This window comes from Dysidea avara, chromosome 2 (genome assembly GCF_963678975.1).
Source record: "Dysidea avara chromosome 2, odDysAvar1.4, whole genome shotgun sequence".
Classification (NCBI taxonomy): Eukaryota; Metazoa; Porifera; class Demospongiae; order Dictyoceratida; family Dysideidae; genus Dysidea; species Dysidea avara.
Genome location: NC_089273.1, coordinates 22,711,714 through 22,734,608, shown reverse-complemented (window position 1 = coordinate 22,734,608; position 22,895 = coordinate 22,711,714). Strand labels below are relative to the sequence as shown.

Sequence of the window (22,895 nt, the reverse complement as noted above, 5' to 3'; positions counted from 1 at the left end):
AAATATTTCCCCAGTAATTATTCACAATGAAGGTATTATTAACTTGTTATCTAATCTTAAGGAGCACAAAACCAAGGGCCCAGATGAAATCCCAACTATATTACTATAGAGGCTTTCCACCTCAGTAATTCCTGCTCTAACACTAATCTTCCAAGCCTCTCTCCATCAGTGCAAAATCCCAACGGAATGGAAAACAGCAAAATTTATATTGCTCCTGTCTTTAAAAAAGGTAACAGAAGTAACCCAGGAAATTATAGACCGGTGTCCCTCACCTCTGTGTGTAGTAACTTACTTGAGCATGTTATATACTCACATATATTTTCACATTTAAAGAAGTACAACATTTTGTGTGAAGAACAACATGGATTCCAACAGAACAGATCATGTGAAACACAATTGATCAGAACAGTGAATGATATTGCGGAAAATATGAATGCAGGTAAACAAACTGATGTAATTCTGCTGGATTTTGCCAAGGCATTTGACAAAGTTCCCCATGTACGTCTTTGCCATAAGCTGAGCCATCTTGGGATTAATGGTCCCCTCCTTGAGTGGATTAAGAGTTTTTTTAACTGATAGGACACAACAGGTTATAGTAAATGGAGAAAAAAGCTCTGTATCCACGGTGTCCTCGGGTGTTCCACAAGGAACAGTCCTAGCTCACCTTTTATTTTTGTGCTTTATTAACGATATCACCAAAGATATTTCTTCCTCTATAAAATTATAATTATGCAGATGATGTGTTAATCTATAGATGTATTGATTCAGATGATGATTGCAAAATACTCCAAAGAGACTTACTTATCCTTGAAAACTGGGCACATAAGTGGAACATGTGTTTCATCCCATCCAAATGTGAATTCTTAAGATTTACTAATAATAAAGACATTGTCAAGTTCCAATATTCCATTCTAAACTCACAGATTAGAGAAGTACAGCAAGCCAAATACTTAGGTGTGACACTAAACAACAAGCTTACATGGTCTGACCACATCCAAATTATAACTAAAAAGGCAAATTCATCGGCTTTATACGACGGAATTTCAATACTTACCCAACCAACATCAAGAGTTCACTCTATTTAAGTCTTGTAAGACCTACTCTAGAGTATGCATGCAGTATTTGGTCACCACATTGCAACAATGAGATCCAACTCATTGAAGCTGTCCAGAGAAGAGCAGCTAGGTTTGCTGTTAACTGTTATTCAAGATATCAGAGTGTTACAAGCATCCTATAACAGTTAGACTGGCCCACTTTACATGAAAGAAGAGATCAGATGAAATTGATAATGATGTACAATATCATTCATGGACTAATTTATATCCATCACAATTTACCACTAACCTACTCCAACTTAAACAACATCTCCCTAGGCCATCTTCATAGATTCATTCAGCCAGCTACCAGGGTTGACTCATATAAACATTCATTATTTCCATCAACTATTTGTATGTGGAACAGGTTACCAAGTGTCGTGGTAATGTCAGAATTCTTGTTTCAATTCAAGAACAGTTTAACGCTTTATAATTAATTTGTACTTTTACACTCAACTTGAGTTCTGTACAATAATCACTAATAATAATAATAACAAATGTTGAGTACCAGATATGCCACTAGTAGGTTGTCTGCCATTGTCGAGGCCGTTGTAGTGGAAGGCTCCATATCATCTATTTGTGAAGTGACATCTGGTGTCCCTCAGGGGTCTGTACTTCAATTCAATTCAATTATTAGCTTTATAGTGCAATGTTACAGGTGTACATGGTTGTACAACAATAAAAGTGAGTTTGTATACAATTGCACTAAAGGTAATCTGGTAAGTACCAGATCCCATAACTTAAATTAAGTACTGATCATTACATATATAGGGACCCGCCGATTATGCTGGCATAATTATGAGCATAATAGGTGCCTGAAAGCATTGAGCATAATGCTAGCATAATAGGTAGAATATTTGTGTAATAGTATGAATTCTTGCTTATCAAAATAGCTATCACAAAAAGATCGATATACTCTAATAGAACAGTCAGTAACTCTAATAGAACAATCATATAACTGACTGTTCTATTAGAGTATATCGATCTTTTCTGTGATATACATTTTGACAAGTAAGTTTGTGCTTCAGCCACTTATTATTTATCCATAAATTGGAAATTATTACTAGAGCATGGGAACTGAGGCGTTATTATTATTATTATTATTATTTAATGGGCTTGTAGATGCCAAGGCAAGCTAACTTGCCAGGCTAGGCCGCATAAATAATTGGGCATAATTTGAGCATAATGGGTAAGTAATGAGCATATATTTAAGCATAATAGGTAAATTTTTGAGCAGTGCAGCATAGCATAATAGGTAAAATTATGAGCATAATCGGCGGGTCCCTATTAGGGACCCGCCGATATGCTGGCATAATAATGAGCATAATAGGTGCCTGAAAGCATTGAGCATAATGCTAGCGTAATAGGCAGAAAACTTGTGCAATGCTATAAATTCTTGCTTATCAAAATACATATCCGACAAAAAGATCGGTATACTCCAATAGAACAGTCAGTAACTCTATATAAAATTATCAGGTAGCTGACTGTTCTATTAGAGTATATCGATCTTTTCTGTGACATGCATTGTGACAAGCAAGGATTTACAGTCCGTGCTTCAACCACTTACTGCTTTTCCATAAAGTGCAAAGTAATTAGAAAAATATGGGAACTGAGGTAAAAATATTGAGCATAATTTGAGCATAATAGGTAAATATTGAGCACTAATCTAAGCATAATAGGTAAATTTTTGAGCAGTGCAGCATAGCATAATAGGTAAAATAATGAGCATAATCGGCGGGTCCTTAACAATCATCAGAACAAACCTTGACGCAAGCAATTGAGTAGCTATCCCAGAGGATGTCCCAGCTCGAAATGGGGATAAACCAGCAGGGCATTAACAGACCAGACTACAGTCATAATAGCAAGCCATTGAATCAGCACCCGCAAAGAGACCTGGTGCCAAGTGTGATCTGCTACCGATGTGGGAAGGAGGGGAATTATGCCAGGAGCTGTGCCCTGCGCCGCCATTTAGACAGGGAAACTAGAAACCTCCTTTGCCTTTGGCCAGGCAGGGGAGGGTTACTCAAACATGGCCAATAACATTGTAGATTTGTTTGCTTTCAATCCACATGCTACTTTTCTCATAAATGGTGTTATTAACTCTTGTACTGGATTTTATGCTAGATATAGGGGCTGCTGTGTTACTAATGGTCACCAACACATGGAATACAATTAAGGCACCTCATTATTAACACCTTGGAAAAGTCCAGGGTTGATAGGAGTTGGGGGCGCCCCACTCAGAGTTAGTGGCACAGCTAAGCTACAATTGGAATTGGGTGGAAAACAGTATCAGGTAGAGATGGTAGTGGCTGATTTGAGAACAGAAGGTATATTGGGACTCGACTTTTTGGAAACCCACCAATGTGCTATTGATCTGTCCCATGGGACAATGAAACTAAGTGGAAATAACCAGACAATCTCATTGTATAGGGCTAGAAATTCAAGTCATCAAACTAGAGAGACTGTGAGTGTAGTGTTGTCTAATGACATATCCATTCCAGGATGTACAGAGATGGAACTTGAAGCAGTAACACAAGGAGACGTGGCTGAGGGTACCGTGATGATTGAGCGAAAACCTCTCCCACAGAAGTCATCTCTTCTGCTGGCCAATTTAGTTGTGAGCATACAAGAGGATACAATAAACCCACTGGTGCCAATATGGCTACTTAATCTCTCTGCAAATAGTATCACTGTACGTAAGGGAACTAGAGTTGCATGCGCACATGCTCTGGACAGAAACTCAATTATGTTAGCAGTTGTTGAGGATGACTCTCCTACACAGTGTGATGTGTCAGATGTTAAACTACAACAACTGTGGCAAGCAGTGGAGCCTACAGCAGAGAAGCTCACTGAGTCAGAACAGGAGCAGTTGTATGCTGTATTGTTGAATTATGCTGATGTATTTGCAGATGACTCAGGTGATCTGGGAAAGACAGATAAACTGCAACACAACATTAATACTGGAGATGCACTACCAATAAGACAACCTCCTCGACGAATACCTGCAGCACAGCGAGAGGAAGTACGAAAACTACTCAGGGAAACGGAAGAGAATTATCTGGCCATCAAAGAGCCCCTGGGCATCACCAGTTGTACTTGTGAAAAAGAAGGATGGCTCTACCCGGTTTTGTGTAGACTACAGGAGATTGAATTCAGTGACACATAAAGATGCGTATCCACTTCCACGCATTGATGATACCTTGCAATCACTATCAGGCTCCAAGTGGTTTAGTCCTATTGACTTGTTAAGCGGATATTGGCAGGTGGACATTGCAGAGAGTGACAGGAAAAAGACTGCATTCATCACACATGATGGGTTGTTTGAATTTAATGTTATGCCATTCGGCCTCTGTAATGCCCCTGCCACATTTCAGAGACTGATGAACCTTGCTCTTTCAGGCATGCTGTGGAGTGAATGTTTGGTCTACTTAGATGACATTGTAATTTTTGGCCGCACATTCGAAGAACATCTCAGCCATTTATCATCTGTACTGGCACGACTGAGAGCAGTCAATATGAAGGCAAAACTGTCGAAATGCAACTTTCTTAAAGAGCAAGTTCTTTACTTGGGTAACGTCATCTCTCCAGAAGGAAGTTTTACTGACCCTAGTAAAACACAGAGAATCACAGAGTGGCCTACACCTCAAAGCGTACAGGAAGTCCAATGGTTCCTTGGATTGGCAGGGTATTACCAGAGATTTGTACAGAACTTTGCTGGAATTGTCAAACCATTGCAATGCCTTATGGAATGAGGCAGAATTTTCAAACGGACTATTGAATGTGAGAATGCTTTTGCTAGGCTTAAACTGCTCTTAAGTACTAGCCCTATTCTATCATTTCCAGATTTCTCATTAACATTCATTTTGGACACTGATGCCTGCCAGTGTGGCATTGGAGCTGTACTGTCTCAAATTCACAAGGATGGTACTGAGCGAGTGGTAGCTTTTGCCAGCAGAGCAATGTCCAAGTCGGAGCGAAAGTATTCTGTAACGCGGAAAGAATTACTAGCAGCTGTCACTTTTATCAATTATTTTAGACAGTTTTCACTTGGAAAGCACTTTGTGCTGCGTACGGATCATGGTAGCCTTCAATGGTTGCACTCTCTTAAGGAACCTGAGGGACAGTTAGCAAGATGGCTGGAGTGTTTGCAAGAATATAACTTCAACATTCAACATCGGAAAGGCAACCACCATCAGAATGCTGATGCATCGTCTCGATATCCTTCCCACCACCTTGATTCCCTAACAATGGAGAATGTAACAAGCACAGTGCACAATGATTGCCCTCAAGTTGTATCTCCAGTCATCAAAGAACCCCTTCCTGGACTATGTGAACACACTATCTCAGATTTGAGGAAGCTACAGCAGGAAGATGATACTATTGGTCCCCTGCTAAAGTCTGTGGAAGATTAACAGTGCCCACCTTCTCGTGCAACGAAAGGAACCAGTAGGAAATTTCAGCTACTACTACAACAATGGAAGCAACTCTATGTTAATCAAGGACTTTTGTCCCGCCGCTACGAAGACTGTCAGGGTGAAGAGAAACGGCACAGTTGGTAGTTCCAGAATCCTTGAAAACAGAAGTACTGAATAGTCTACACAGTGGAGTTGCTGGTGGCCATCTAGGAGAGGACAAGACATTAAACCGGTTGCGAGAAAGATTTTACTGGCCTGGCCATACAGAGGATCTACACAACTGGTGCCAACAATGTCTACAATGTATGCAGAGAAAAACTCCAGCTCCCAAGAACAGAGCACAACTCACCAGTATTCATCCAGGTTACCCACTCCAGCTAGTAGCAATGGACATCTAGGGACCACTACCAGAAAGCTGTCACAAGAATTCTTATGTTCTTGTTGTTGCCGATTATTTACAAGATGGACAGAAGCATATGCACTTCCTAATCAGGAACCGGAAACAGTAGCACGCAAACTTGTTGAAGAATTCTTCTTCAGATTCTCTCTTCCAGAACAGTTGCATTCTGACCAGGGAAGACAGCTCGAGTCCACCATCATCAAATAAATTAGCACCCTTTTACAGATTAAAAGTCTAGAACTATGCCATATCATCCACAATCAGATGGTCTGGTTGAGCGGTTTAACCGCACCCTACTATCTATGTTGTCCACTACCATAGCTGATCACCCATTGGACTGGGAAGACAAATTAAGGCAACTGTGTTATGCTTACAATACTAGTGTGCATTCTAGTACAGGTTATACACCATTCTTTTTAATGTTTGGACGACAAGCTAGACTCCCAGTGGACCTAGCATTTCAACTTCCCAGTCTATCATAGTAACTATGTTGCACAGTTGCAGGACACTTTAAGAGACTCCTACAAGCAGGTCCGGGAGAAATTAAGACACAACCTACACAGACAGAAAGAACTTTATGATCACAGAACCCATGGACGCCCATACACCAAAGGTGACATTGTGTGGTTATATACTGCTGCTACCACTCGAGGACAACACCAGAAGTTCCACAGGCCATGGTCTGGTGCTTACACCATTGTGAAGAAACTTTCCGAGTCTGTTTACCGAATACAGCACACCCAGAACCGTTCTAAGCGTAGTGTTGTGTATTTTGATCGCCTAAAGCCATTCACTGGAGTTGTACAATCAATGCAGCACAAGCCTGACAATGGCCAATCCCAGAACTCTATTTCAGACCCTGCAACATCACAGAGCATGGAGCCAGCCTTACAGCTGTTTGAGGATTGAGACAGTGAGAATGAAGATGATCAACAGGCAAGCTCATTGCCTTCTAGCCGTTATCCATCTCGCACCCGCCACCCTCTGAGTCGTCTTACCGACTATGTTCGTCACTGAACTCCGGACGAGTTCTCTTGAAGGAGGGGATAGTGTAAAACTGGACTATTATTAATAATGATTTGTCCTATATTCTATATGATGCACTGTTGTTGTTTGCGCATGCGTAGAGTGTGAATGAGAAATGTTACCTCATGTTGTTGAAGCGCATCCAGTTGGCTTTGAACTGGTTATTACATATAATACAAGTAGAAGAGAGACCTGCATCAGTTTTCATGGTGTGTAGAGTGTGGCACCAAAGCTGCTGATAGTAGCGGAATTAGATAATGGCACTAGAGCAGACAATGTGATGGTACGTGCGAAATTCTTAATTATCAGACTATATAGTAATGTATCCTGTTTAGAATTTTTGAGATGAAACGATTTACACAAACACAGAAAGTGGTGAATACAAAACAGGTATGTTGAGAGTTGTTGCATTGTAACATTTTCAATCAATGCACACTAGAATCGAAAGAAATTGGGAAGGAAATCCGAAGGATAGTGAATACTGTATGAAAGAACTGACAGAAGTGAATATGAAGATCAGAATTTCATTACTTTTCATATATCTGACAGTCTCAACAAAAACCCGACTTGTTTGCACAAGCATGCATATTGAGAAAATCGAAATTTAGAAATAATTCGTAAAATTACGCATGTTACAAAAAAATAAATCAACCCCTACACTCTGCATACCGACGTCATGACAAGGAAAAGAGTCGTGAATACCAACAACGGGTTCACGAAGTAGAAAGTGCCTCATTTACTCCCTTAATTTTTACTACTACTGGTGGAATGAGTAATGCTGCTACTCAGTTTCATAAGAGATTGGCCAACCTTTCGAGTGCAAAGCACAGTCTTTCTTATGGAATAGTGATGGGATGGCTGAGATGTAAATTCAGCTTCCCTTTGTTGAGGTCTGCAATTATGTGCATTCGCGGTGCCAGGTCCAGTTTGCGCTGTCCCATTGCTGAGGCACCGATTGCTGTGCAGGTCGCTGAGGCCCATATTTAAGATAACTTGTTTTTGTTTATTATGTACTGTTTATCTTATGTCATTAATTAAAAAATAATAAATTTCCGCAAGTTATTATAGGGACAGTACTCGAAGAAGGAAGACTGAGATCAATTAAAACTATATACCATCTTATTAGCCTGTTCATGGAGAGTTTGAAAATCTTTGTTTTGTTTTTCTAGCTTCAACAGTATGCGTGTCACGTGCGTTTGGTTACGATGTAGTAAACGTAAACAAGATTGTCATCGTATTTTCTACAAAACCGCCTTTATATCCATATGCGCAAGTATCTACAGGGCTAATACTATACCTTTACTGATGTGCTAATCCATGGTGAACGTTTTAAGCCAAATTTTACCTTTGTAGACTAATTCAAACGCAAGTTATGGTTATGAATGTAAGCGCCTGTAGTTTATTTTCAGTATAGTCGCTGTATAAATCGATTACCTTGCTCTTCCTACTGTCTATCACTATAATTCCAAAACTATACATCACGGAAGGCTGAAACTTTGGTGATCCATTGCTTGGACACTGCTGATATTGCTAGGTGAATTTTTTTTAAATATTGTGCGAACAAGTCGGGTTTTTACTGAGACGGTCACATATTTTTTTATATTTAAATCAATATCCGATTTTCGTACCTACAGTACCTTCAGGATCACGTGCACGGTTACGTTACGGCACTTCTATCACGAGGCCTAAATAGGTAGATACGATGTATTATGACGGGTAACCACGTCTGGACATATTACCACAAATTACCACGAATTTCGTCATGGGGTTACAGACGTTCCCCGTGGTTGACACATGTCTTCATTAATATGGGAGGAATTACGGGCGAATTTTCCTCCGTAATTGTAGCGAATTTAGCTGTGATTGAACATCAATGGCAACCTTCAGAATCAAAAATTGGGTGGCACTATTATTATTACCAGACTATTCCATTACCCTGGAACTTATCCACCTCACTGATGAGTGTGCACATGATCTCCAAGCACCCAGGGGCTCTATACATAAAGGGGAGAAACGAAATAATAGAATCAGGGAAGAATACTCTCTGAACTTAGCTAACTCTGCAGAGTTTGTCAGCCGGCTGGCACCACTTTCAGAAGTAAATAATAAGATGGGGCCAGGGTGTCTGAACAGGTAAAGTTCCAGAGCAAGGGTAAGCCCCGTGACGAAGGAATCAATGACATGTCATCTGGCCTCTTACTATCATTACGACACACACCAACTGGCTCCAAAACAGCAGGTACACCTCCAGACACCAGAGCACAATGGATAGTATTTATATCTTATATGTGGAAGTTATAGTCATGGGCCTTAATAATAGTACATGGTCTTGTTGCTCCTCTGAAAAATATTGCGTCCGAAAATACATGGTGCATGGTTGGAAATACCTGAGCTCCTCTAGCTGCTGCAAGAAGCTAGATGTTGTCCGCTGCTAAGTACTAGCTATTACTGCCAGCTGTTGCATATATACTCTGCTGATGCAAGATGCTAGCTGTTAGCTGCTGCTACATCCTACACAGACTTATCCGCATCTACACCCACCAAATTTTCCGTACTAGCACCACTCCATCAGCTTCCAACACCCACCTATACGCCTCTGTCACAGGGTGCCTGTGCGGTCCACTGCTCATATTCCTTTTCCATTAACGCATATAGGGTCTAGCTACACCTGTTTATTTAGTCTGGTAACTATACTTTGCAATGTTTACAATTTACACAAAACATAACACTGAGTGCGCATGCAAATAATCATCCAGTTAACAATCTGCAATGATGAAACTTTGTGATGACAAACTATGAAGACTGACAGTCTGTCTTCAATCATAGATATCGCACCCCTGTAACAATCACTACTAAAATAGAACATAGAAAATACAGTTCATATTCACTTCATGCTGCCAAGATGACTGATGATGTATGACAGTGAAGTCTCCTATTTCAACAAAGCTATCACATTCCTGTATAACAATCACTATTAAATGAAAATGCAGTTCATACTCACTCCATGCTGCCAAGATGACTGAAGACGTATGACAGTGGAAATTCTCCTATTTTAACTATCAAATTCATCAACTCCTGTAACATTATATATTATCAGAACACAAAAATACAGTTCACACTCAGTACATGATGTACATCTAAAGCCTCTAATTTCAACAATCAAAAGTTATCACATGCCTGTAACAACCACTATTAAAAATAGAACATAAAATCAATACAGATCATACTCACTTCACATAAAAGTCTTGAATCCAACAATCAAGTTGCCACATGCCTGTAACAATCATAATAAAAAATAGCAAACAAAATTACAGTCCATGCTCACTCCATACTGCCAAGATGATGGAAGAAGTACGACAGTAAAAAATCTCTTATTTCAACAATCTTAAGTTATCACCCTCCTTTAACAATCACTATTACAACAGAATGTAAAAATGCAGTTCATACTTACTCCAGGCTACCAAGATGACAGAAGATGCATGGCAGTGAAAAGTCTTTTATTTTAATGATCAAATATTATCACACTCCTGTAACAATGACTATTAAAACAGAATACAAAAATACAGGTAATACAGTTCATACTCACTCCATGTTGCCAAGATGACAGAAGATGTACCACAGTGAAAAGTCTCTTATTAAAATGATCGAAAGTTATCACACTTCCATAACAATGACTAAAATAGAATACAAAAATACAAGAATACATAGTTGGTAGAGCTTGATTGCTGCATGAGTGCAGTAGTGATGACATAATGATGTAATATCTAGGACAACCATATGCACCTCATGTGCAGAATTATTCTTTTAGTATAGTACACTGCATATGAATCTGTTGAATAAACAATTTGAATAACTGAATATTGACCTCATTGTATGATATCACAGAGCACTACACTGTTAAAAATGAAGTGCTATTATAGCACCTAAAATGCTATGGTAGCACCTAAAAGTGCTATATTTTGACTGCTCCAGTCCAAAAATAGCACCTAGAGGTGCTACCATAGCACTTCATTTTTAACAGTGTAGCAAATTAAAAGATCTGCATGAGGGTGGTACAGTGTTTTTGCTGGCTGTGTGCCATTTTGATAGTAAACTGACTTGGAAATTTTTATGAAGTTCAGTAAACTTTCTTAGATTGAATTTAAGGACATTTTGACAGTTAAGCATAGAAAAATCTAATTACCTGGGTAAACTTGGGCCCACATATATTGAATAGCCATCATCATGTAATTTTTATTAGATGTATACCCTGCATAGGAGATTTTATATAAATAGAATGATCTGATAGCTACTGAATCTGAGAGTATGATTAAGGTTGCATTTGTAATTTTAACCTGGGAAAATTTTACATATTAAACACAGTGAGATTGAATCTAATAGCATTTTTAATAAGTTTTGCGTGCCATTTAATAACACACTTAACCTATGTAACAGTCGTTCACAATTATAGGGGGTGAGTCTGAGATTTTCGGGGGAAGTTCCGCACTAACAACTCTAGAATAAACACTGAATGACTTTCTCATTCATTATTGTAAACAAATTAATAGATATTTTGTGATGAAAATCAAGACTCACGGTAGTGAGTCGCGCGGCCAGTAAAGCAGAAACGCGCGCCGCATACAATAAATGACGCGACCACTACGTGAGGATTTTACAAGAACGAACGTTGTCAAATTCAGCCTTCCTGTAATCCACCCGTCACTTACGCTATCCCTCTGAAACTCAGGAGTTGAACTCATCGTGTCACTAGTTACTACCACACAAGCAGTGAAGCAAATCCATGCCGATTGTTTCGTGATCGAGGTTACCGACATCAAAAAGGAAGTTTCATTTTTTATTTTTTATTTTTTATCGCATGCGGTTAGACACAACCGCAGGCGATAAAAAAAAAAAAAAAAAAAAAAAACCGCAGGTGTATGCCTTGCGTTCCTTTGTGCATTCCGAACATTGATCGCCCTGTTATCGCTTCAGTATTCACTCAATCACCTCAAGATTCACATCATCGATTTCACCATACATGATTACCCTACAGTCGTGATTTCAGCACCAAACGAAGTTTCAGTCGTCCTCAGTCGACCTAGAGGCCAAATACAAATCCCAGATTGTTGTTTTCCGCAATACTCGCTTGGCATGTAGGGCAATGTGTCTTTAAACTGTTCTGAAAGTTTCGTTCAGATTGAAACATATGTTTTCGAGAATGGCTAGTTTGAAATTTGAATTTAGTCGCCCCCACGTCATTTGCTCTCTCAGAATTTTACTCGGAATTTAAAGAATGCATGACGCAGAGCATAACTGCGGTCACTGGGTATTGATGAACTGGCGCTCTTTGTAGTTAATCAGTACATATAGCCACCAAGAAGTGTGCTGCCATAGCTTATAGTCCATAGATATAATCTATGGTGCTGCATACCATCCTTCGTTTTGATATTAGTCGCCCCCAAATAATTTGTCCTCTAAGGGCGCGGCTTAAAGAATGACACAAGAGTACAACTGTGATTACCAGTTGTTGACACAAGCTGTGAGTAATTAGCACATGTAGCTAGCTTAAAAGGAAGTGTGCAAAATCGCCTAATACAATTTTCACCATGCATTATTGCATTTTATAGCACCCCCACACAAAATTACACATGTAATTACAACATACAGAGGAGACACATGAATACCAAACACTTTTCACAACAATAATGTAAGAATTGTACAATAATGACTGTAATATAACTGCTATGCAAATGTTTTCCAGTGGCCTGCCATGGTAGCAAGTCTCACATGACGGCATGCATATTCATCCAAACACAATGGGAGTAACGAGTAAGTATGATGACAACAAGTTGGTATGACTCCATTTGTAGAATCCAAATGAGTGGGTGTGGCTCCAGTATGTCTAAACAGTTAACAAACATTCCTGTTATAAATACGTGCTAGAGTTGCAATATAATAGTATAGTATTTAAATGCAATAATACATAGTCTCCATTGCATCACTATCAAACGACACTAAGTGGAGGATATTGTTGCATCTCTAGTATGTACACTCTATCAGTACAACCTATCTTAATGGCCACTAGTATAGAAAGACAACCACTCTTGAAAAGCCAATTCCAATTGAGAATTTATACACTGTTACCTGCTGAATGAGTGAAGGTGGCAATAAACAAGTTCCACCGTAATTTATACACGTGATCTGATCCTGTATATTCTGTCAGTGGATGAGATCCACTTGGCCAGGACAAAATGTGACTCAAGTGCCCTGGATGATCCATACTCAACCAACTTATGACCCAGTGGCACAATGGAACTATACAATTATATTTACACTGTGAAAAAGGTGGGATATAAGATGATATTTCCAGTGGCTTATTGAATACAAATAAGCCTTGATATAAACCCTGTATTATACTCATGTTATACTTTAGTATAATACGTACTATACTATTACATATATGGTTTCAGTTTATTTAACACATTACCTGAAATAGCTTATATCTAGTGTAATGTCCACACTATACCATCACATATATGGTTTCAGCATGTTTAACACATTAACAAAAACCTTACATGAGATTGTTAGTATAATACCGTTTATATCAAGCTTTTTTGTATTCAATAAACCATTGGAAATACCATCTTATATCCCTCTTTTTTCACAGTGTTATTTCTAAGATGTGTGCATGGACGTGTGGACACATTACAACACATTACATGTACATACAAGACATGCTACGTACTGTTTTAGCATTTCAAGTCACCACATTATACACGTACCAGTCAACAATGCTTCATAGTGCCCATCAGTAAACCTGAAGAAAAGTTACGAAAAATAAAAATTCACATAAGTACAATGAAACCTCATTAATATGGCAGGCTGTGGAACCAAAAAATTTGGCCTGAATAACAAGGTGGCCTTATTAATGAGGTCATAAGTAATGCTTAGCTATATTTGGGACCTACTAGAGGTGGCCACTAAGTGAGGTTTCACTGTACATATAGTTCACAATATTGTGAACAATATTAATGGTTAAGAATATACACTGAAACTTGCAGGTCACTTCTTGTGGAAGATTGCTCTCTACACAAAATGACACATTCAGAGATTGTATTTAGATGGATGATACAGTAACGCATTGTGACTTCAATACTCGTGATGTGTCACTGCTAGGCAGCAACCATGTACACGGCACTGTCACATCGCACTTGCTCGCACACACAATTTTGCTAAAGATTTTACAAATTGATAATTAAGGCTGTTTCCCTTCTGTGCAAATGGCCACCAAGACAGGTCCACTGTGGATGAAAGCCAGGCATTAGATTTTTGGTATTTCATGTGTTGAAGACATTCCAGGGCTTCTGGTAGTCTCAAATCTCACCACAGTTTAACTCAGGCAGTGTTGTGGTCACCACTAAACTACTGGAATGCTGTGTTATGTTCAACTTAAGCTTGGCTAAACTGAAATGGATACTCTGAAAAATATATCCTATGGATAATGACTTCATCACTTTCTTCATCAGGAGCTTATAAGGACCAATAGTGAAACTTTTTACACTTGGGGCTGACAGCCTATGTCTGAAGCAGTGCTTTTGGTGCTCTAACAGATTGGCTGCCCCCTTGCTGCCAGCACTCACTGTCTCATACACTGTCATACACTAAATCCATCTCTATAGCCAGTTAGAACAGCATGCTTCTTACCTTTTTTTAAGGCCGCATAATGCAGCCACCTCTTTAAAAGGCAAGGTTAGAAAATTTTGTCCCTACGGCCTGAATAATGACCAGTTTTCACTGTACTATTAGTGATTAGTGATCATAGGGGATTATTTATTAAGATACTACGATATACAAACGCTACAACCTCTTAATATAGCAGTAACTTTTTTTATCCTAGTCCAAGGTCTCGTAATAATCGTGACTTTGTGAGAGACTCTACTGTGACAAATACATGTTTATCATGATATGTGCTAATCGCCTTTTTACAATTAAGTTTTAACACAAATACATGTATAGTTAAACTCACCAATTGCGACTAAATCCCTTCAACACGAAAAGACAAGTAATGAGACAACCTTGGAGACAACAGCCACACAAGCCTATTCTGGTGCATTTATTTAGTAGTAATTTAAAATTTAAAGGCGTTTATTTACAACAGGACATAATTACGCGCCCCTCTATTGTCTCTGTACATACTTGCCTTTTCTTTACTATTCTCATTTCATTTCACAAGATCTCTTGGCAGGAGCGTAGCTTCTTCACTTGAATTAGTCAATGCTTGAAGTAGATCGAGATACTCTAATAGAACAGTCACATTTCTACAAGTGCCATATTTTTATATTGTAAAGTCTGTAAGTAGCTAGTAATTTAAACTATACAATCCGATGCTAAGCAGAAGTTGTAACTATGCTAAATATTGATTGCTGCGTTACAGCTGTTTTGTGACTGCTCTAATAGAGTATCTTGATCGTTTCAATGCAGTACAAGATGAAAGGCAAAGTGTTGTTAAGGGTTTACTAGTTAAAATAGGTGTTAGTTGACTGCAGTTGCATGCCACTAACAGGGCCGTCCAGAGAAATTAGAGGGCCCAGGGAAAAGAGTTAAAGAGGGGCCCAGGGGCAAGGAAGGGTCTAGATCCTGACTGCTCTATTAGAGTATATCGATCTTTCTTTAAACAGGTATTCAAGTGGCCCCTTTCGGGCTGTGGTAGGGGGCAAAATACCTCAGTTACCCCCAATGTGGGCGACCCTGGCCACTAAAATTACAGTTATATTTTAATATACTGTCACTGTAATCTGGGGTTTCTGTCAAAACCATGGAAACTCACCTACTGTTATCAACAGTGCATTGCTTATTCTAACAAAAAGTATTGAAATCCCATCCAAAAACAGCTTTTAGCTGTAAAAAAAGTGCGTGTCCAAGTAAAGCAGAGTTACTGCTACAAAAAGTGATGATATCATAATGCGGCCATGTGCGAGGTGTGCAAGTTGTAAAATTAATATTAGCTAATCAGATAATACAATGTTATTGTTAAAGTGTTAATGAGAACTATGTGATGCTGCTAGTTTTTAAGTGTGTGAGCATCTTCATAAATGCCACATAAATTTAATTCTCAATAAAGCAATGTGTATAGATTCTCTGATAGTAATAAATAGTTTGAGTTTGGCCGCCTTTCCTGTATACAGCAATGCTACGAACAAAGGAAAGGTGGCCAAACTCAAACTATTTATTACTATCAGAGAATCTATACACATTGCTTTATTGAAAATTAAATTTATGTGGCATTTATGAAGATGTTCACACACTTAAAAACTAGCAACATCACATAGTTCTCATTAACACTTTAACAATAACATTGTATTATCTTATTAGCTAATATTAATTTTACAACTTGCACACCTCGCACATGGCCGCATTATGATATCATCACTTTTTGTCGCAGTTAACTCTGCTTTACTTGGACGCGCACTTTTTTACAGCTATAAGCTGTTTTTGGATGGGATTAATTTTTACAATAGATGGTTAAAATTAGAGGTGCGTAATATATCAAAAGTTATCGACATTACAATAAATTTTTGATATGGTTAGCATATAGATTTCGATATTGTAAATGCTGATTTTGATATTTGTGGTCAGATCTGTGAAAAGGGGTCTTATAGCCTTGTATTTGCAATCCATATCTTAATGTGTCTTTATGGTACCAGCTTGAAATTTGGTTGCTTTACACTCCTAACATAGCACTACAATGGGTTAAACTTATGATGAGTTATGACTCATCAAACTTGGAAATTTGGAAAGGCTATAAGACCCCTTTTCTGAGATCCAGTCACATTTTATCAATTAATTAGATATTAATCAATATAATAAAAATTTTGAAGTTGCTGTATTTTGGTCTGTAAATATGCTATTGCGCTACAAATGAAGGTCAGTTTTATGCAATTTAGCCGTTTTAAAAGATTATCTACTAGTTTCATAGGTTTGTTAGTAGTGCTGTGTAATGGTTTTAGTGAATCTGTTGAATGTGAAACATAATAATTTCTGCCACCCACACAATTAAACCAATAATCACATAGTGGTTTAATTTGCCATACATTAGTCCCAATAGTAGGAGTGCAATTAATCCCAAATCGCACGACCTTGTTTCTGTAATTGCACTGTAAAGTAGCCAATAAAATAGCAGCATAACAGAAGCCTTTTAAGTGCAACAAGAAAGTGATATAATGAATAGCCAATCAAATAAGCTGACAATAGAAGCCTTTTAAGTGCAACATATGTAGACCTTTTGAGTAGCCAATCAGAATTGCTGACACGCGAAGCCTTTTAAGTGCAACAACAAATGATGTAATACAAAGAAGGATGATGCAATCACCTGGTAGAAGTTAATGGCCACATAGAACTGGATAGATGTGTACTACAAACCACGAAGAGTGGTCACTATGTAATTAGTAGGCAATCACACGCATTTTCGTGCAATTATGGAATAATTGTACTCGTAACAGCCAAAATTACACTCGGCTTCGCCTCGTGCAATTTTGACTGTTACTCGTACAATTATTCCCTAATTGTACTCAAATGTGTGTGATTACCTATACTTATCGAAATCGAACTGATATCACGATATTTTACTGATTATCAATTAATATTGTATTGAAATCAAAATCCTGATCTCATACACTCCTAGTTAAAAGGACCATATATTATAACAAGGTTATTTCAAATACTTAACTAGAGATCAAAGAAACTATGGGACATCTGGGCACAAAGTGAAATAAACAAGTAAATCTTTGGTCATTACTACCAAAAATGGGTCATTTGAATTGCAGGTAACACAACCCAAAATTTTGGATCATTTGTACATATTTGAAATTACAGTGTACCAATTCAAACTTTTCTTTTCACAGATCTACAAAGTTTTATGATCTGTGTAACTGGAAGCACGAATATATCAAGGATAGCTGTGAATTTTCAATGCAACACAGATCAGATTAAAATAAGCACATGTTCCAAAGAAATCTGCATGCCATATGGAGCTTTTAAGATTGATGATTATGATAACTTTAAGAGTGTGATGACTGCTGTCATCACTGACACTAGTTTTAACAAGGCGTAACACTATAATTATTACTGTTTTGCTAGGAGTGCAGAATTTAGCAATCACATACTGTATGTTTGCATATCATATACTTTATTTGATACATATATGTGCGTGCATTTTATTTCTACATTATAGCTATATATACACATCAGTATTAAGCAAAATATACAGTAATAGTCTGACAAGGTCAATGTATAATAAGGTTACTTATTCATGGTGGCTATTAAAGTAGTCTGCAAATTAGCTGCAATGTGCTATATTACTTGTTTGAATTAACCTGTCTTCCTGATTTAATGAGTTTATCAAATTTCATTCCAAATGCAACTTGAATAAACTAACATTAATTATTGTAAATATGCATCTCTTTAAAAACCATTATTGTTTATTCCATCTGTTCTTATATGCCTGTGCATCCATTTACTTAATTCTTCATTATTCTATAACTTTCTAGAGGCTGTGGTTGCGAAGTCAACTTGCTTATCTTTTTACTTGGAGAAATTCTTCTCATACAGACATTTTAAGCTGATGGATTTTGTTTACACTCATCGCTAATAAGATGATACTAAAGTAACAAAATTTCATATAATCTATTATGCAGGGTTATACAATATGCAAATTCTGTCTCTATTACACCCTCACTCAAAACAGCCATTTAAGCTTATTTGATATGAGTCAACCTATATATGAGTAATGCTTTAAATTGTGAGAAAACTTGGCTGTTTGTTACCAAAATTAATACACTCTTTATTAATTTTATTTTATTACAACTACACCACCAACTACAATGTATATAGCTTACTGTCTTCAAACACTTCACTGAAAAAAATAATTTTGCCACTGTAACAACACTGTATAACAGTGCTACTAAATCTCTAGGTTATCTACTGTCATCTGTACCAAAACAGCCAAACTGTGAAAAAAGGTGCAGTCTCCAAAAGTCTCTAGGGTTATAATCTGTTTAAAGCAGTACAGACTCTTTGCAAGTGAATTGCTACCATAGCAACATCTGCAATCTTAGAGTACAACATGTTAATAGCACTGCTTTCTATAAGAGTAAAACAATACCCAGGAAGTAGATCAAGAGCTGCTTCTTCCACATTCTATGGCAAATATTGACCGAGTTAACCTTATTTATCTCCTACGCTATCAGGATTGCAAAATGGATTGTACTCCAAAATGGTGGATGTTGCTATGGCAGCAGTTCACCTGCATTGAGTCTATATAGCACTACATGTACATGGTAGTTAGCTAAATAAAATTCAAATATGAAAGCTTGGCTAACACATAGCTGTAGACACTATAATATAAGCTTTAATAACTTTTAAGGTTATGTTTCTTCCTGTGTGCAGTCAAGTGCACATTATGTTACCTTGTTAAGTGAAGCTATACAGTGTAATATCCTTGATCATGCCATCTTTGATTTCACAACTTTTTAATATAAGAAAACTATCCCTTTAGGGACTTGCAAGGAGGCTAACATTAAACCTAGCAGGGAACCAGAAATTTGTAACTGATAACTATGCTGATTGGTCAGAGTTTTAAAAACAGAACTTTTTGTGCACTTTTAAATAAAAGCATGAACTTGGCTCAACATTTGTGTGTATAACAAAGATTATTTGTTAATAGGGAGCCATGTGAAATTTAATCTTTGTTGACCTTACAGGTAATTTAATGTTCAAAAACTTTCAGTTTCTCTCTATTTCATATTTGTATGATTCAAAATCCATAAACTTGCTGTAAAATTGAAGCTTTTGCCCTAAAGAATACATTGGTTTTTACAGAAAGTCTATAGCTTACTTTCTTCTAATGTTACAGTGATTTTATACCAAAACCACAGCAAAAATAGTGTTCCAATGCTACCTATTCTAGCCCCATCTTTATTCAGCATTGGAACAACTATTTTAAAAAACTCCCTACAACAAGACAAAATGAGCCTCAAATCTATAAATGACTCTACTGTTATTCACTATTGAGGGCTGTGGTCTATTTTTGTTTGAGCCAAGGTGGAATGTTTGGACTATTGGTTCCAACACCAAAACATAGACGGAATAAATACAGTCAGTATTTGTGCATGAATTATGCTGTGAAACCTGTCACTATTTGCTCCCACCCATATACCTGCTTGAAAATATGTACTGAAAAGTTTTCAATACTTTTCATTTACCACGCATGTTAAATAAGTATAATACTTAGGGATACTGTTGAACAATGAACTACCATGGGTTACATACCCAGGTCATCTTTCTGAATGGTGGATTTATGTACGAGGTCCAATTTGTATGAGGTTTGCAAACTGAAACTTGATTCACAAAATTTGCATGAATTTCAACTACTAAACTTTCGGGTCTGTCTATGTGTATCATGTTCTTATATTACATCATTATGATGTAATACTAATACCCTGTGGTAATAAATGGTATTATATTGGTAATATGGGTAATACTGGTAATATGGGTAATATGGGTAATACTGGTAATATGGGTAATACAGGTAATATGGGTAATTCTGGTAATATGGGTAATACGGGTAATATGGGTAATACAGGTAATATGGGTAATACAGGTAATATGGGTAATACAGGTAATATGGGTAATAGTGGTAATATGGGTAATATAGATACTCATATTACCAGTATTACCCATATTACCCGTATTACCTGTATTACCCATATTACCAGTATTACCCATATTACCTGTATTACCCATATTACCCATTTTACCAGTATTACCAGTATTACCCGTATTAATCATATTACCAGTATTACCCATATTACAAGTATTACCAGTATTTCCCATATTACCGGTATTACCTATATTACCAGTATTACCCATATTACCCATATTACCAGTATTGCAATACGGGTAATACTGGTAATACTGGTAATATGGGTAATAAGGGTAATACGAGTAATATGGGTAATACGAGTAATGTGGGTAATACTGGTAATACGGGTAATACGGGTAACATGGGTAATACAGGTAATATGGGTAATATGGGTAATATAGGTAATATGAGTAATATGAGTAATACGGGTAATACTGGTAATACTGGTAATATGGGTAATACAGGTAATACAGGTAATATGGGTAATACTGGTAATATGGGTAATACTGGTAATATGGGTAATACTGGTAATATGGGTAATACAGGTAATACGGGTAATATGGGTAATACTGGTAATATGAGTAATACGGGTAATACTGGTAATATGGGTAATATGGGTAATACAGGTAATATGGGTAATACTGGTAATATGGGTAATACGAGTAATATGGGTAATACGAGTAATATGGGTAATACTGGTAATACGGGTAATACGGGTAACATGGGTAATACAGGTAATATGGGTAATATGGGTAATATAGGTAATATGAGTAATATGAGTAATACGGGTAATACTGGTAATACTGGTAATATGGGTAATACAGGTAATACAGGTAATATGGGTAATACTGGTAATATGGGTAATACAGGTAATATGTGACCGGATTTCACATAACAAGGCTTCCACACACACAAAATCAAACTTACGATTTTTACCAGAAATGGATTGCTGGTCTAATACACTATCATATTTCACACTGTACTTCCTTCAGCACTTACAACTCTGGTTTCTGTAGCAGCTTTCTTCCGACCCTGTCAAAGCCACGAGTGTGAGATTGGCACCATTAAACGGCCATGGCTTTGTGATAATGGTGTGCAGTGAGCTGGGACTTCACAGAGAGCTGGCCAATAGTGTTCTTAGTCAATTTGGAGTAATTTGAGGGCCATGGAGGGCCATGGAGGGCCATGGAGGGCCATGGAGAGCCCAAACTTGGCCACTGGATTCCAATCGTCTTCTTACTTCATTTTATACCCGTATATTAAGACCACCGTCCACCCCCACCCTCCCACCCTATTACTATCACCTGTGATATTATTACCCGCTCGAAAAAGCTGCTCAAAACAGGGTATATTTTGGGTATCAGAAATGCATACACCCACTCAGTGATAGCTAGTGAACAGATGAACAAGTGGTGCAAATTTTGTTTGCACAGCTGTAGGAACTGGGAAGTTATTACACAATGATTTTTGAAAATCGCCATATCTCCTAACAAAGCTTTGTGCGTCGAAGGCTTGTTTTGTCAAATTCAGTCACACATGAATGCATTATAGCCCATATAAGTGTAACTTACCAATTGACGCTTGAAAACAGGGCCACACTTTAATACCAACCCATGGAACACAGGGAATAGCAAGAGGCAGCCAAACAAGCAATCCGTATTGTTGTTAGATCACGTGATCTCACGCGATGCCTCTCATAATATTAAAATTGAATGCATTATAGCCCATATAAAGTGTAACTTACCAATTGACGCTTGAAAACAGGGCCACACCTTAATACCAACCCATGGAACACAGGGAATAGCAAGAGGCAGCCAAACAAGCAATCTGTATTGTTGTTAGATCACGTGATCTCACGTGATGCCTCTCATAATGCATTATAGCCCATTTAAAGTGTAACTTACCAATTGACGCTTGAAAACAGGGCCACACTTTAATACCAACCCATGGAACACAGGGAATAGCAAGAGGCAGCCAAACAAGCAAACTGTATTGTTGTTAGATCACGTGATCTCACGTGATGCCTCTCATAATATTAAATGTGACCGGATTTCACATAACAAGGCTTCCACACACACAAAATCAAACTTACGATATTACCAGAAATGGATTGCTGGTCTAATACACTATCATATTTCACACTGTACTTCCTTCATCACTGACAAGTCTGGTTTCTGTAGCAGCTTTCTTCCGACCCTGTCAAAGCCACGAGTGTGAGATTGTCACCATTAAACGGCCATGGCTTTGTGATAATGGTGTATAGTGAGCTGGGACTTCACAGA

The 22,895-nt window shown here is 37.7% G+C and overlaps 1 protein-coding gene and 1 long non-coding RNA gene across 2 annotated transcripts in view; one reads left to right on the top strand and one right to left on the bottom strand.

The window, feature by feature from the left end:
* Positions 1–18,050, top strand: part of LOC136246884 (G2/M phase-specific E3 ubiquitin-protein ligase-like) — a 94,270-nt gene extending 76,220 nt beyond the window's left edge. Inside the window, exon 4 of the mRNA XM_066038487.1 lies at positions 17,816–18,050. Within this exon, the coding sequence (XP_065894559.1) occupies positions 17,816–18,024 (209 nt within the window). The 3' untranslated portion in view covers positions 18,025–18,050. The remainder of the gene's footprint in view (positions 1–17,815) is intronic.
* LOC136246888 (uncharacterized) lies at positions 12,513–15,042 on the bottom strand. Its single transcript, XR_010696895.1, has 3 exons — positions 14,941–15,042; positions 13,660–13,731; positions 12,513–12,816 (listed from the first exon to the last, which is right to left on the bottom strand). It is a non-coding gene; the product is annotated as an uncharacterized lncRNA (long non-coding RNA).
* Positions 18,051–22,895: the final 4,845 nt, after the last annotated feature.